Source organism: Podarcis bocagei (genome assembly GCF_964188305.1).
Source record: "Podarcis bocagei genome assembly, chromosome: 6".
Taxonomy (NCBI): Eukaryota; Metazoa; Chordata; class Lepidosauria; order Squamata; family Lacertidae; genus Podarcis; species Podarcis bocagei.
Genome location: NC_138130.1, coordinates 74,972,196 through 74,982,445, shown reverse-complemented (window position 1 = coordinate 74,982,445; position 10,250 = coordinate 74,972,196). Strand labels below are relative to the sequence as shown.

Sequence of the window (10,250 nt, the reverse complement as noted above, 5' to 3'; positions counted from 1 at the left end):
AAATCTGAGTGCGTTGTTTATCTCCTGTCTGGCAAGTTACCTGATTGCATTATCTTGGTTTTGGCTACTCTTTTGTTATTATAACTACTTAATTCCTGAATCCGGGTTGCAGGCTCACACCCTGTTCATATCTTGAATGTGCCCTCAAGACAGGATTTGTGAGGACAGGATTTGTGAGGAAAGAGGCAATGGGGAGGTTTCCCACTTTGACCTTGCAGAGAAATATTTGAGATCAATTTGTTCAGGACCTAATCTGTGGGGTTTCAGACATGTGGTTTATATATACAGTTATGAACATATACAGTTATAAAATTCTTATAACAGATGGTCCTGAAGCAGCTCCCCAATGCAACAGCAGCTCCTTACTGTTTCCATTCCAGGATGCTGCTTGCCAGCCAGCAACCAACCAACCCACAAGCATTAAGCATTCATTGACATCAGTTTGCTATAGTGTGTGAGAGAAACTTGCTCAGACCTCAGTTTCTTGTTAAGCTCAAGCAGAAGGAATGGTGCCTTGCCCCACAACTGGGGCTAAATCAGCATAGCAAAAGTAGAGTGATTTATGTAAGCATTTGTCACAGGTAACTGGGGAGCAGCCACACTGCTTCTTTTAATTTTTTATGCAAATATTTATGCCACTGGGCTCATTTCCCTCCCTCCTGCATAATCATGTATCAAAATACTTGCCAAGTGAGGGTAACACTTCATGATGGGGACGCTAGTCCGGTCAATTTAAGATTGTAATAAATCTGTGACTTAATTAAAATGCAGTGGCAGCTGGGCCATTTAACATGTGGCGAGATAAAGTCACAATTAATTCCTTAACAGTGTTGGCGATCAACTGCAGAGTTGAACTTGCACTCAGTTGTGAGCTGATCCATGCCTGTTAGGGTTCCATTATATGCTCTCATTAAGTTTCTCTATCTGGACTAAAGAGAAACACATATTGCTTCTAAGCATAGACCTTTGCTTCTAAAGTTCTGGTCCAATCAGTCAAGGGTAAGAAAATATGTACACTGTGAAATAATTAGCTGAAGCCGTATAAATAACTTAAATAGCATTTATTATACACAAATTATTCACAAGGCTTGGAAAAAAGAGAAGTGTACAGAGCAATAAATCTTGTCTCTTTTATTGGAAGAACAATGAAGACGAGTCATTAAGATTTGGGAATGAAGTATCATCAAGTGGACAGGGGAAGATTTCCAGTAACGTGTGCTATAAAGCATCTCAGCACATGGATTCCAAAGCAATACAAAGAACTGTAGAAACAATGAGAAAATGTTATTTGATGAGAGTGGAGCATTTGCATTACATGTGCAGTTCTATTTCTGACTGGGTAAGAACCCCTTTTCAAGTTTTACCTGACAGGAAAGAGTTGAGGAAAGCACACTTGTGTCTTTTTGTTAACAAAGTCTTGAATCTGTATCACATTTCTTGTCATCACTCCTTTTGATGCTTTGTCAATTTTAGTTAATACAATCTGCAAAAACAACAACACACACCCAATATTTTAAACATTGTAGAGCAACTCTTAAAGAAGTCTTGAATTCTTGGTATAGTCTTTCAAATTTAGATCTCAGATTAGGTGAGTATGCTAACATTGTTGATGAGTCTTTTTACTCTACAAAGCAATTTAAAAAAACCCAAATTGTGTATTTTGTTCTCTTCCAACTTTTCCTCACTCCAGTTTTATACTTATGGAGACTTCTGTGCGAGGGGGAAAAAACAGGTTTTCATATCTTCCTTAAGAAAAAGAAAAGGATGAGGCTTAGTGGGAACATTTTAAGAGTCAATGGATCAGACCAATAACTTAGTACTGTATATTTATTGATTTCAATATTTATGTCTTCTTTCAATATCTAAATCTACAAGACAAATATATTTCATTTCTAAAGGTGAACAGAGATCTCCATATCTTGTTAATCTTCCAGTATAATGTTTTGGATTATTATTTTATGTTGGATCCAGAGGATCTATGTTAGTGCTAAGCAACCTGGTTAGGACTGAGGGCAAGGTTGGAAACCTTTATATTTTCAAATTCACCTTCACAAACAAAGCTAAAACAGTATACAGTATTTAAATAACAGCTAGGAATCTAGGATTCTAACAAGTATCAATGCACACATAGTGAAACTTGGGGTGTTAATACCATACCTTCAGTACATGATAAAGCTGCTTCAGTTTTTAATCACCTATGATCATAATTCATAAAAATCTTGCCTGTGTTATTATTTTTTCAACACAGGCTTTTAAAAATCTCCTAGTCAAGTCTAATAGTTTCTACTTGCAAATCATTTTTCAAACCATTATTCAACTGATAATAACAAAAAAGGACACTAACATTAACTGGACAAATGTATAACTTTGGTGGAATGGCGAATGACATGCAGTGTTGTCCATGCACCTGTACTACTGGCTTCCTCTTCCTTTCCTTCCTCCTGCAGCCTCCAAACATGCCAAAAACCTGAATTGGGGACCCTGATGAGCAGATTGGAGGAGTGTCACACAGGGCTACAGGAAAGAGGGAAAAAGAAGAGAAGCCCCATTGCACTTGCAGAAGTCTGCTTACACGGCAATGAATACTTCCTCGTTTCTGCTACATGCCTTTTTAGTCCTGCTAGTTCAATATATTGAATGCTCATTGCCTTTATTTTTAAACAAAAATCACAACTCACAACATAAGGGATCCCAAATTCTTCCAACATTTCTATAGCAACTTTGTCCATTTCCTGAATTCCGACCAGGCCGTCCACTAATAAGAATGTCCGTTTCAGACTAGAAAACATAAAACCACAGCTCAAAACTGTGCTTTGCAGCAATATATATTCTTTATCTCCAAATCCTAACTCTAGCCCAGGCAACAATTATACAAGCAACAATTTGTTCATCCTTTTCTACCTGCTGGGATGATACAGATGACCACACTACCGTTGGGTGAACAAGCTTATTCTGGGGCAGTTTGGTCATTTGTATGGACTCCAATACATCCTATGCTACAAAGCAGGCAATTAGTAGTTATAACAACAATTTTGGGTGACCTCTTTTTGCACAGGGCTTTGTGGAAAGTTTTGCAAGTGCCTCCAATCAGCGGTGTATTTGGCCAAGTTGGGGGTCTACCTGCCCTACACTTGATGCATATAAAACAGCCTCATGGGCCAAATGGGAAGGCTCAGTGGGCCTGATTAGACTTGAAGGTCAGAGGTTCCCCACCACTGCTGTAAAGAATGCTGTAAGACTATGTTAAAATAATATTTACAAGTACTGTGAGTGGCTCAAGTTTAAATAGACGCTGCATTTAAAAGCTATTTCACATGCCTTAGTTAGTCTAAGACACTTCCTCATATTGTTATAAAATGGGATGTTTTTAAAATAATATTGTTTAACCTAAATTATTTCCCCACATGATCCTGTAGAAAAGACTGAAGTAAAATTTCAGGCTGTTATCTTACTTTGCACGGTGATTTAAATAAGGCTCCACCATCTCTGCAAAATCTTTGGGTGATCTGTAACCATAGCCTGGCATATCCACCAAAGTAAATAAATCCCCCACTTTGAAGAAATTCAGTTTCTTAGTGTGGCCCTGGAGAAAAAAAATGGGAGGGTTAGGGTTGTTTGTTTCATCTTATTCCAAAATTGCAAAACTGGGGTGGTTTCTCAGTTAAGATGATGAAATGCCACTGCTCCTCATTTGGCCAGTCTCTGACATGAAAGTATATGTAAGTATCATCGGATGGCTGTGGGAGATTGCTGTTCATACAGAGTACCGTATTTTTTGCTCTATAAGACACACTTTTCCCCTCACTCTCCTGGCTTCAGGGATGGCCGCCCGAAGCCTTCGGAGTGCAGCGGGAGCTCCCGCTGCACTCCGGAGGCTTTGCGTTGCTTTCGCTGAAGCCAGGAGACCAAGCGGGATCAGTGCGCACCGATCCCTCTTGCTCTCCTGGCTTTGCTTTGCTGGAGAGGCGCTGCACAGCTTTCCCTCTCTGCACAGCATCCCTTCAGCTAAGTGGCAGGAGGAGAAATGGAAGGGGCTCCGTTCCTCCTGCCACTTAGCTGAAGAGGCGCTGCGCAGAGAGGGAAAGTTGTGCAGCGCCCCTTCAGCAAAGCGGGAGGAGAAATGGAAGTGGCTCCGTTTCTCCTGCCGTTTTGCTGAAGGGGCGCTGCACAGAGAGGGAGAGAATTTTTTTTTCTTGTTATCCCCTTCTAAAACTAGGTGCGTCTTATGGTCACGTGTGTCCTATAGAGCAAAAAATACGGTATCTAGCACAATTTCTCAACACCTGATCATCCAACAAGGGAGTAGAGATCCAAGAGCATCTGGGACAGCAACCACATTTCTGGTATAGAAATACTAATTTCAAACTCACTGTGCTAGGGGAGACATGAAATCTCTGAGTACGTAACTTCTCAGTTCTCTCCTTCCAAGCTGGATCCTTTCTACTAGTTACAAACAATGTCACAATATATGTCACAGAACAGAGGGCTGTATCTGACTAGTCCATTTATTTCAATGGGTCTGCTCTGAGATGCAACCCAGGAACAGCCTGCTTTTAGTTGGGCTCAATTAAATTCCAAAGTCAATGTAATAAAATGTCCGAATGCTACTTACTGGGTTTTTGGAAACTCTGACTTCAACATCAGGGGACAATGAAAACAGAGCCTTTATTAAGGAGGATTTTCCAACATTGCTTCTTCCTAAAAAGCAAACCTGTGGGAAGAACTTACAGTTATTTCACATTTATCTCTCTCATCCAATGACGTGTATTAAAGCAAGGGGTCGTACATCTATTCTCTCTGTTGTTACCCTGACCACAGTGCCCAGTTCAACAGATGGGCCCAGTTACAGCAAATAATACATTTCTCCAGTGAATATGGATTTCTTGCTACAACTCAATTCTCTTTTGGATTAAATAACTCTCAAGATCTAAGAAATGTGAGGACAACTAAAAGAAAAGGGAGTCCTCAGAGTCCTCAGTTCTTCATGGACAAGATTTTAGCAGTCCCATTTAGGAGAATTAGTATGAGGAATGCATGCCACTTTGAAAGGTTCCTTGGCTTTTCCAGAAGTTTGCATCTACAGAGGAAAAATATGGGAGAGCAACTTGAAATTCTGCTACTGGAATTATGAAATTAGGAAAGTTGCATTTATTTGGCTTGTCAACTTTACAGACCAATTTTAAACATGCTTACTTGAAAGTAAATGCCTGATGTCAACAGAATGTATTTCTTGATAAATACACTTAGGACTGCAGCTTGTTCCCTAATTCTGAAACTAGCGGGACAATACTGAATATTCATTGATTTTGATGGTATTCACTTTCCCAAGTATGCTTAGGATTACTTAAACAGACATGATTTACATATATTTGGTTGCACCTTTTATTCTGATGCGTTCCCCCTCCCCCTTTTTAAAAATGGTACTTTTTCATTTCTTAGCACAGGCACATTGGGGAAGCAGTGACAGTAAATAAGATCAATGTATGTACAGTGGTACCTTGGGTTAAGAACTTAATTCGTTCCGGAGGTCTGTTCTTAACCTGAAACTGTTCTTAACCTGAAGCACCACTTTAGCTAATGGGGCCTCCCGCTGCCGCTGCCCCGCCACCATGCGATTTCCGTTCTCATCCTGGAGCATAGTTCTTAACCCGAGGTACTGTTTCTGGGTTAGCAGAGTCTGTAATCTGAAGCGTATGTAACCCGAGGTACCACTGTAATGCAAAAGGATGGAGAATAAAGGATGGACCTGGGGATTACAAGGAAGAACAGGGTGCTGTATTGAGTGAAACTCCCTAATTGGAAGACTGCTCAGATTCCCCCCTAGCTTTAAGGCTAAATCCAGAAGCATGTATCTCAAGAAACACTGGTACAGTCTACACCTGACCACCGCTTGTGCCCCTGAGTAGAGCTTTCTCTTCAGGTTTTGTTACAGAAAAATCATAGTCACACCCCTTAGTCAAATTCAACTGGACTTAACTGTCCAGGGGTCCTTACCTTTTTACCTTTTACAGAACACCTCATTTAAAAGATACTAATTTCCCACCTAGCATGGCTAGACAGTTATCAGTTATATTTTGTTGGAAGTTGCCCAGTGTGGCTGGAGCAACCCAGTCAGATGGGCAGTATATTATTATTATTATTATTATTATTATTATTATTATTATTAACATCATCGCCACTGCAAACTTGCTGCTTTCGGCAAACAGCTGCATGTACGGAATTCTCCATCATAAGGACCAGAAACTTTGCTTTGACAACTGAATTCAAGGCCATATTCTGCAATCAAAGCAAAGTACATTTATACAACCCATAGCTTTAGCAACTCCCCTTCCTCCCCCCCCCACCCCATGACACTTCAAACAATGCAATTTGTTCTTCCTTTCCCATAACCACTCACATGGCAACTGAAGTTGCTCCTAAGGATAAAAACTGCATTTCATTGACCTCACCTCAGGCTGTGACAATTGGGGAGCGTGATCCATCCGGACAGCTGAAGTGAAATAATCAATGGGGTGCCACCGTGTTGAAATGAAAAACGCCTCTGCTTTGTTGATTTCATTGTGGTTAGGATTGAAAATCTGGAAGGATGACGTGTCCACGCTAGAGGTCAGGTATCTTGCCATTTCTTGGAGAGGGAACGCGACTCCAGTGAACTGTTTTTCGTTTAATTGCAAGACTTCTGAAAACGAAGCATACTTTATGGGGCTGCTTCTGGTTGCAAGATGTCTCCTCAGCAGGTAGCTAATTGTTAGAAGTCTTCTTGGTTTTGCTTTCTGGAGCACCATTGTGCCTGGATTTTCAACAGCCACACAATCAACTCAGGTCCTTCATATTTTTAAAAACAAAAACTTCTGTTGTGGGTTCTTGAGTTCTGACTGCTGTTTTAAAGAGAAAGAAGAGGAGGATTTAAGTTATTGTAGCAATTGCCAAAAACACCACCAACAACATACAAACACAAATTCACCCCTCAGTGCATTAAACTACTGCTTTCTTTCAAGACTTTCAGCACAGGTGCCAGACAGAACAATATACAGTGGTACCTCAGGTTAAGTACTTAATTCGTTCCGGAGGTCCGTTCTTTACCTGAAACTGTCCTTAACCTGAAGCACCACTTTAGCTAATGGGGCCTCTTGCTGTTGCTGCACCACCGGAGCACGATTTCTGTTCTTATCCTGAAGCAAAGTTCTTAACCCGAGGTACTATTTCTGGGTTAGAGGAGTCTGTAACCTGAAGCGTATGTAACCTGAAGCGTATGTAACCCGAGGTACCACTGTACACATAGTGCAATCCTCCACATTTCTGCTCAAAACTAAAAATGCAGTCCTTTGCGTATGTGTTCAGAAGTTATAATAAATAATAATAATAATAATAATAATAATAATAATAATAATAATAATAATAATAATAATAATTTATTATTTATACCCCGCCCATCTGGCTGGGCTTCCCCAGCCACTCTGGGCGGCTTCCAAAGAAATACTAAAACACTGCAATACATCAAACATTAAAAGTTCAGTTGCACTTATTCCCAGGTACATGGGACTACACCCTAAGAAGAAAATTGATGTAGAAACAGGGCCGGCACTGGAAAATTAAAGATTCCATACGCCCCACCCCCCATCAAAAATCCACAAATTGGTGAGAGGCAACATTTTCATGGATGTCCATTAAAACATACATGTAAAGTTGACATGCATTTCAATATGTATTTTTATCATATATATTTTCAACTGCTGGTTTTATTTATACTTTGGGTGGGGGAGGGAAATAGGTCAGCTTGCTTTTAACTTCAGACTTTTATTGCTAACTGTAATGTATATTTTATGTAAACCACTTAAGAGGTGGAATGGACTCCCTTGGAAGATGGACTCTCCTTCCTTGGAAGGTTTTTAATAAATATAACAATAACAATAACAATAATAATAATAATAATAATAATAATAATAATAATAATAATAATAATAATAATAATAATAATTTATTATTTATACCCCACCCATCTGGGCAGCTTCCAACAAAATATTAAAATACAATAATCTGTTAAACATTAAAAGCTTCCCTAAACAGGGCTGCCTTCAAAAAGTCTGGTAGTTTAAGCAGAGGTTGGATAGCCATCTGCCATAGATACTTTAGCAGTAATTCCTGCAATGGACTAGATTACTCTTGGGGTCCTTTCCACCTCTACGTTTCTACTATTCCGTTTGCGCAATTAGGCAATACTGAGTACAAAATTCTGTTCAGTTAATAAATAAAAAGGGACCTTTTCAAGCCAATGGAGAAAATAGCCCTCGGTTGAAACCGATAATATACCCGCTGACTCCAAAGTTGGCACCCATTCGCTCCAGTGGCACATCTTCCAAAATACTGTAAGTGCTCACCCGCCAACCCGACAGCAGCCATGGGAAGCTGAGCCCGAAGACTCACGCTTTTTCCTCCGCACTCTGAATACCTAAAGCCACAACTGCTGCTTCCCCCACTTACCTGGGTATGTAAGCCCCACTGCATTCAGCAGGACTTACTTCCAAGCAGACATGCTTAGTTAGGGCTTGCAATCTGCGCCAGGGAGCGCAGCGCATCCGCCGGGGTCTTTAACCCGGAAGCCAGGACGATCGCTCCGCCTCCTTCCCAGTCTAAAGAACCGCAGATAGTTAAGTCACTTGTAGGGTAAGCTCCTCTGTGTTGCTTTTAGGTCTCCCCTCCGTCTGCTGCTTGCAACGGGGCGAGGAGTCAAGGCGCGGCTGCTTCGCAAGCGCGACAACCAAGTCAAGCGCTCAGCCTCAGGGCTGCTCCCTTCGCTTTTAGGAGGGATCACTGCGGACCAGATCGGCGATCGCAAGGCAATGCGGTCGCTGCGGCTTCAAAACTCTTTTTTAAATAGCTCACCCTTTCCACAGAGTCAGAATGCCTGCATTTGCTCCTACTTGGTGCCTGCGTGTATTGAGAAAGGGAGGGAGGCAAATCACAGTCCGGCCTGGGGGGGGGGGCACCTGGATTTCCTCCATGATGGAGAGAATCGCTTTCATTCCCGCTGTTGAGAAAGAGGAGCACGTGGCATCAGCGCCGCTCTCTGTACATACAGGAATTGTACATTCCTGCCCACACAGGAGTCTTACTTGGAATAGGCTTTGTTGAACATCTGAGGCTTACTTCTGAGTAAACACGCTTTGGGCTGCTCTGACTGCTAGGTCTGCAAAAGGGCCACTCAGACTAGACGTTCTCCTTGGGGATGGGGGCATAGCTGTCAACGTTTTCCCCCTTTTAAGGGAAAGTCCCTTATTCTGAATAGGATTCCTCGCAAGAAAAGGGAAAAGTTGACAGCTATGGATGGGGGGCACCATTCTGCCCCCCCTTCATTCTCATGCAGCACTTAAAAGTGTCCTTCATTTATTTTAGTTTCTGAGGGTTTCGGAGCCTGCTGCCCCATGGTGCTAGACAGGAGTGCCAGCTTTGCCCCCGGGGCCGTGGGTGCCATGCAGTGTGCATGGTCCTGTCACTGAAATTTGCAGGTGCCCAGCCCCTTCATGGGGAATTTGGTGGGTGCTTGGGCACCCAGGGCCCCAGGGAGTTGGTACCTATGGGGCTGGAGTAGAAGAAAGTGGTGAGAAGAGTAGGGTCAGGACCAGGGCTGGCCCAGGATATTTTGGCACCTGAGGTGGACCCCAAAACTGCTTCCCACCCTGCTATGGAAGAAGGGCTAAGGGAAGATCTACATCAGAAACAAGGGGGGAAGAAAGCTGATATTAATATTTTATACTATTCTAATGATTGTTGAATGTTACTTTTTTGATGTAGGTTGCCTATTTAAATGTTATGTTTTATTATCACATTTTTGTATTGCATTAGATTATAAGATGTACATTTTTTTGTTTCTTCAGCTTGTAAACCGCCTTGAGTATTGTAAGATAGAAAGACGGTATGATGATGACATATGATGATGACATAGGGATCTGTTGCCTCAGTGAATCCTGCCACCTGAGGCAGGTGCCTCACTTTGCCTCATGGGTGGGCTGGCCTTGATCAGGACGGTGTTAGAAGCTGAAACATGGGGAAATTGTAAACCGCATTGCTGCTAAGAGATGTGTTGGAGAAACCTGAGGACCATGTTTTTGAAATGAAGCCCCAGCATCAATATAACTTTATAAAACCCTTCAGAGTCAGAACCCATCAGTAACTAACGAACCACAAGAAGCATCCACTGTGTATTATTCGAGATATGTCATGTTTATCTCCAAGCAATAACGATACAACGA

The 10,250-nt window shown here is 41.7% G+C and overlaps 1 protein-coding gene across 3 annotated transcripts; it reads right to left on the bottom strand.

Moving 5' to 3' along the window:
- Window positions 1-1,046: 1,046 nt before the first annotated feature.
- GTPBP8 (GTP binding protein 8) lies at window positions 1,047-8,655 on the bottom strand. 3 transcript variants are annotated; one of them, XM_081199079.1, is made up of 7 exons: window positions 8,520-8,655; window positions 6,450-6,878; window positions 4,613-4,711; window positions 3,453-3,583; window positions 2,679-2,778; window positions 1,365-1,483; window positions 1,047-1,262 (listed from the first exon to the last, which is right to left on the bottom strand). In XM_081199079.1, exons 2-7 carry the CDS (start codon window positions 6,783-6,785, stop codon window positions 1,184-1,186), a joined length of 864 nt encoding a protein of 287 aa, XP_081055205.1. In that variant the 5' UTR covers window positions 6,786-6,878; window positions 8,520-8,655; the 3' UTR covers window positions 1,047-1,183. The 3 variants fall into 3 exon arrangements, with proteins under 3 accessions (XP_081055205.1, XP_081055204.1, XP_081055206.1); XM_081199078.1 differs by having other exon boundaries at window positions 8,482-8,625; XM_081199080.1 differs by lacking the exon at window positions 1,047-1,262 and adding an exon at window positions 2,408-2,514 and having other exon boundaries at window positions 8,482-8,627.
- Between the last annotated feature and the right edge of the window lie 1,595 nt (window positions 8,656-10,250).

What these genes read in the sequence shown, in the direction of transcription:
- GTPBP8 (XM_081199079.1), bottom strand. Translation starts at nt 6,785, where the DNA reads ATGGTGCTCCAGAAAGCAAAACCAAGAAGACTTCTAACAATTAGCTAC. An exon ending in TATTTAAATCACCGTGCAAA is followed by an intron (nt 2,779 to 3,452) that starts GTAAGATAACAG and finishes TATGTTTTCTAG; the next exon opens with TCTGAAACGGACATTCTTAT. An exon ending in CCTCAACTCTTTCCTGTCAG is followed by an intron (nt 1,263 to 1,364) that starts GTAAAACTTGAA and finishes TTGTTTCTACAG; the next exon opens with TTCTTTGTATTGCTTTGGAA.